Source organism: Chlamydotis macqueenii, chromosome 3, assembly GCF_036417535.1.
Source record: "Chlamydotis macqueenii isolate bChlMac1 chromosome 3, bChlMac1.mat, whole genome shotgun sequence".
Lineage (NCBI taxonomy): Eukaryota > Metazoa > Chordata > Aves > Otidiformes > Otididae > Chlamydotis > Chlamydotis macqueenii.
Window position 1 is genome coordinate 77439407 of NC_141558.1, and position 6000 is coordinate 77445406.

General features: G+C 41.5%; 1 protein-coding gene across 9 annotated transcripts in view; it reads right to left on the reverse strand.

The window, feature by feature from the left end:
• Positions 1–6000, reverse strand: part of RPS6KC1 (ribosomal protein S6 kinase C1) — a 92218-nt gene extending 86218 nt beyond the window's left edge. For 6 of the 9 annotated variants that reach the window (XR_015258082.1, XM_086744106.1, XM_086744102.1 and 3 more), the window contains exons 1-2: positions 5853–6000; positions 1157–1192 (exon numbers count right to left, since the gene is read on the reverse strand). Coding sequence is in view for 6 of the 9 variants with exons in the window: in XM_086744106.1 (XP_086600232.1) it covers positions 1157–1192; positions 5853–5957 (141 nt within the window). In the remaining 3 variants the exon portion in view is untranslated. Of the gene's footprint in view, positions 1–144; positions 259–1156; positions 1193–5852 lie in introns of those variants that run through there. The other 3 variants (XM_086744101.1, XM_086744104.1, XM_086744105.1) reach the window with 3 other exon arrangements.

Genomic DNA, 6000 nt, shown 5'->3' on the forward strand with positions numbered 1-6000 from the left:
ATCATCTCTGATTCTGATAGGCTATTTTAACCTTACAGAGACTAAAAAAAATGCAAAAAGCATGAAAGCTTCTGTTCATCTGATTCTCAAGATTGCAAAGAAGGACGCAACAAAGGGGTGTTAGGTGTATTAGCTAATTCTCACCTCTGCCAAGCCACTAATCAGTAACTCATGTTTGACCACACAGAGATGCAATGAATTCATTTATGGGCTCTTCTGTCATCAACTATCCAGGTTCTCCTCAACTGTAGTAAGAGACTGCACCAGAAATTGAACATATGGATATGTTACACAATGTCTGAAAAGCCATAAGGTTGTGCTTTTGAAGGAAGTTTTTGGATGTACATAGTATAATAGTAACAATGCCAAGTTATTAGTCCAGAAGAAATGAAGATGGAAAAAGAAGTTTTTTAATCTAAAAAAAAAAACCAAACAAACAAACCAAAAACCCCAAACCCACAACCCCCACACACATTATGTACTTTTTTGTCTCAATACAATGGTTCCTGATGGTGTTTTGAGGTATTAAAGAGGCACAAGAATACAGCAGACCCTTATTCAGAGCCTTTTTGGAAGGGGCAAAGAGTAAGCAATTTTAAAGTTTTTTCAAAGTATATCACTGGAAAATACTTAAGGAGCCTCAGAGAGAGGGGCATAGTACATGACTTCAAGTCTAATCTCTCTCAACTACTACTACGCTCCTCCATTTTCTCTCTTCACTAATAGACAGTAATGATGTAGGCTTTTCAGTGAAGTATTTGTTAAAGAGGAAAAGAGTACCTACAGCTGAGACCTAAGACTTGGGTTGTAGACTGATCTCTAATTTTACCAGTAGGAGTTAAGTAACCACCAATTTGCCAATTCCAGCCCTGGGAAAAGAGCTTGCAAAGTTATCAAAGCAGTTTTGTCATCAAAAGACACTTTACTCGCTAAGACTTTGTTTCAAGTCACGATTCATCACTGAAGGCAGAACTGCAACATGTTACACTAGCTACTGTTTTCAACTATGAAAGCTAACGACAAATGGATACATACAAAAAAAACCCTGTTTGCTCAATTACAATGACAAAACACAGAAATTGCTAAATTACATCAAAGATGCTTCAAAAGGCACAATGTGATACACAAAGACATTTGCACAAGTTTTAGCTGTTACCTCCTGGACATCCTCGGGATTTTTTCTTGAAACAATCTGAAAAGCAAACCAAAAAAAAACATGTAAGTGCTTGCATTTTCAGTTTGGAAGTTAAAGAGTAACATACAATGATTTGTTGCTGAAGAGAAAAATCTGGGAAAAAAAAGCAAACAGTTGCTTAGAAATGCTCTTAGAAATGCTTTCATTTAGTTTTAGAGAAGTCTAATATCCAAATACAACATGGTGAGGTATTTTAGCAGCACAGTCAGTCACTGTGATTAGAAACACAGACATACATTCTAGACAAAATGGCACAGAAGGCATCTCATAAAACAAAGCTACATTGAGCACATCCCCCATCATCTTTCCAGTAGCTCCCTATTAATTGATTGGAGGGCCACACTACTCCCAATAAGCGGAGCTAATTAAGGCTACTTGGCTTAATATAAGCTGCACACAACCTCATTGCGAATGTGAGGCTTTGCGTTTACTAGGACAGTATTTTCACTTTAGTTACAACCATCAATGTGCACACACGTCTGACACTATCTTTGTGTATTTGTTTCTCCTTAAACACTCTTTGCCTAATTAATTATAAATTACTTTGTCCAGAAGAAAATTGCAGTGAAAACGAGGCTTGGTTACACACCATGAAGAAGCCTGTATTTTGTCAGGATTTTTTTATTTAAATAGACATTGATGGCAAAAGCCTTTGCAATCCAAGTTCTGTACTGGGCTTATAAACAGCAGTAAGAGCATATCCACACAAAGAAACAAATAAAATAAAGACAACTTTAATTCATAAATGTAATTATCTTGTGCAAGTCAGTATATCCTTCATCATAACTCAGTTTCACTAAATAATTAGCCCATTGTTAGCTAAAGCAAAACAGGGCATTCTCAATCCAATCTGGGACTATCCACACACAGACACACCCCAGAATAATTAATGCTGGGAACAGGTGACACATACAGGCACGCACAAGGAGCCCACGCTGCTTGCACCCCAGAGACTTTAACAGCATCCCGCTGCACCACAAGCACCACGCAGCTGTTGCTCTGAGATGGAAGTTACTGCATCTACACTTTCCTCTTGCTAAATGACAACAACACACTCCCATACTCCCTACAAACTAGCTCTCTTCCTCCCTTTCATTTTTTCAATAATCTTTGCCAAAGCCTCCCAAATTTCGTAACATCCGTTTACAACACAGGCCAGCCACTCTCTCTCACACATTTCGGAAGAGACCAGACAGAAAGAGAAGTGTCACCTTCCCCAGCAATCCCCAAAAAGACCTAAAACATTTTCCTTCACAAGTCTAAGTTCTTTCTCTCACCTTGCACACCAAAGTCCACTTCTTCCAGTGTAGTCTACATTGATAAAACCTTACTCAACTTCTCCCTACTCTTGAGTAACCTAACGCTTGGCAACTTTACCAAATTCTAACCTTGGTGGATGTTGCTCCTTCATTCACTACCAGGCAGTTCATACGTACAATTGGTGAAATACTTCTAACCTTCTTTTTTAACAGCTGGCATACTTGATGTAAGGACCCTGTAGAGCTGAGGGAAGAAGGTATCATAGGCATGGCTACACATCACAGAAGAACACCAAAGGGCACATATCAACTGCTTTGCTTAGCAGTTCACCTTTTGTTAAAGTCTTGCAACAGTTTTGGCAGCTAGGTAAGTTAACATATGGGCAGAAGGAGACCCAGAGAGATGAGTAATTACCCAGCCAGTTCGTAAGAACCTGGAATAAAACCCAGAGGCCCTGTTTCACGCTTGTTCTAATGTTACATTGCCTTCTATATCTACCAGCCATGCCAACTTTAAGTCAGTACATAATAATTTATGTGTTGTTCTACTTTGTTCTTCATATCCTTTTCTGAAGGTCAACCTCGGAAGAGGTCTGCCCCTTCAATCCAACCTATAATCAACCTAGAGACTTGGCAAAGATGATCCAATCCCCCAAATTTTCAGTACACTTTTTTAATCCTCCCACAAGGATCAGCTCCTCCTGCAAATCTGAAACACAAGCAATTTTAATCTATTTTTTAAAATACAACTAGGATACCCACCAATAAGCTAAGCAATGCATAATTACTGCATTAGGCTCTGAAAACAGAGATCCTACAAGGATCCTCACCATAGAACAAAGTATTTCAGATTATCCTGTTCCTTGTCCGACCCACAGATATCCAACGTAACTCATTAGAATTTTAATTAATTCAACTAATTTAACATATTTTATTAATTATTGTCATCTTCTAAATCGTCTGAACTTTTATTAGTGGCCTGTATTTTCAGATATCATTAAAGAACACTCCTCGTATCATAACTTGCTGATATCTCTTTCTGGTCTTTAGCCTTTGGAAACGGACATTAAAAAGTCAATATTCATTTAATCTTGTCTGCACTTACAATTGTTTCACAGTTTGCAAGTTTCTCTGCTATACAAACAAAACCTTAAGAAAAAGTTGCAATAAGGATAGACCACCTCAGCACTCAGAAGAGACTAAACAAGTGCTTTCTCATCCATGATTACTAATCTATCATTATATTGGAAGAGAAAGTTCATTTAACTTCATTTCACAGAGGATTCACTCATACACCACTGAAAGGAACCAGAAATCTCCGTGAGCATATAGCCTAGATCTCAGCCAGGAAGGGTATTCAACACAACAGGAAGATCCACCTCACTTTTTTTCTGGCGGTCCCCCAAAGTTGCTGAGCATCAGATCAGCAAATACAGCTGTAGTGCTGAGATCTCAACCATGGAGCCAGATCACTGCAGGAACAGTAGGGAGGAACAGGAGGAGAGAAAAAGGGAGGATAACAGATACACACATTGAATTATTTTTAAATCATTTTGTTCAGCATCTAACTCCCCAAATCCTCACTTCAACTACTACATAACAGATTAGCAGATAGAGCCCTACTGGAACAAAAGTTATTTTTAACTACTTCCACGTTTGTGAATCCAGAGCATCCTTTGCTGCAAAAGAGAAATATTTAATATTTTTTCACTTTGAGGATTTTTAGGTATTAAAACACACTGAAGAACTAATGATCTCTGGTTAGCTCAGTTTAATTTGGACAGCTCACAGACTGACCAAGCTCCTTGCTCTGTACTAAACTATGTGCAGTCAGCACACCGCCTAATTCTGCACTGCCTCGCTTGGAAAAGCAGCTACACATCTACAGTTTGCAGGACACGGAGAAAGAATGACATTCCTCACTAGTTAGCTACAACTTGCTCTTGAATGATTCTGCATAAACAAAAACATCACACAGCATTTTAACTGGCTTCAGCCAGCAAGAACACAGTCAACAGAATAAAATAAACCAAAGTCTTGGCTCATTGCTATTACTCCCTATTGCACTGACACAACTTTTTAAAACACACACACACACTTAGCCCATCATGAGCTACTGCAGAAAGATGCAATGGCATTATTTTCCTCCTTGTCTCTATCTCAGGAAAGGCTTTTTTAGATGAAAACATCCTATAGAAAAACAACTGTTGTTTTTTTTTTTTTTTCTCTTAACAAATACTACATTTCATTGGACTAAAAAGAATGTTTTAAACACATCCTATATTTGTGTTTAGTGGACTTGTACACATATATTTGACAAAAAAAAAAAAAATTAATTTCACAAGTCACAAAAAGTGATCATAGTCAAACGACCTGAGCACTACAATATATATAGACATACAGAACGCTGTATTCTGAATTAAGAGAAGGGTGCATATAAACGTACGTTGCTCTCACAGGCAAACATCTACAGCTGCAGTAACTACAAGATAACAGATCATTTAAATAAACTGTCCCTCTGTGACATGTTCTGATGCTCTCAATATAACCCACCAGACCTGTGACTTGAAGTCCCTCTCCTCTCGCACCTATCTCCACCTATTTACCTCTCCCTTTTTGGCTTAAATAGGAAAGCGGAGGAGAAAAGCAAGCAAGAAATTTCCCTAGGGGAACAGAAGAAGCTTTCAGCAAAACTAGCACCAAGACAGCTCTTCCAATATTGTTATTTGCTTCAGCTCTCCTTCTTCTACTAGGCCTCTCTTATTCATCCAGACCCTCCTCTGCCAAAACGGGGTTGAACACCAGGCACACGCAGCCCTTAAGAAAGATGCTAATTACTAAACTCAAACGCCTCTGTGCTGCCAGCATAGGCGTGCTGTACCTACATACTCCGCTCCCTCACTTCTCCTCCAGAGCTGACTGCACTGCGGGGCAGGTGGGAGAGTAATTCAACTGTAACCTATCCAAGAGATTTTTGCGGAAAACAAGGTTGGGGGGGGGCGTGGAGAAGACAGAATTGTTTGGTTGCAAGCTATTCTCACGCACCCTGCAACACACAGGAAATAAACTGGCTGTTAATTGCAAAGCGCGTTTGAGGCAATTACAACGTAATATGAAGCTACAAGTTGACAGGAGAGGACCGAGGCTCAGTTCGGGAGAGGCCGCCGTGCCCCATCCTTCCCTCCCTTCCCACCCGTGTCCCTCAGGGGGCTTTCCACGTCGCGACCGGCCTGGTCCGGGCAGCCCATCCACAGGCTCCATTCCGCACACAGCGGCGGCCCCGGAGACCAAATAACGGGCAGGGCAGGGCCGGGCGTGGGGACCGGAGGGGCTGGAGGGCGGCGGTCCGGGCAGAGCCGGCACGGAGGAGGCCGGGGCCCGGCCGGGCGCTGACTCACCCGCGCCGTGACCTTGTAGACGGTGTGCCCGCGGGGGTGCCGCCGCGGCTCCGTCACCGTGTAGAAGCGGGCCAGGTCCCCGCCGCGCTCCCGCGGGCTCAGCATGACGCCGACCCCCGCCGCCACCAACGCTGCCGCCTCGCCGGGC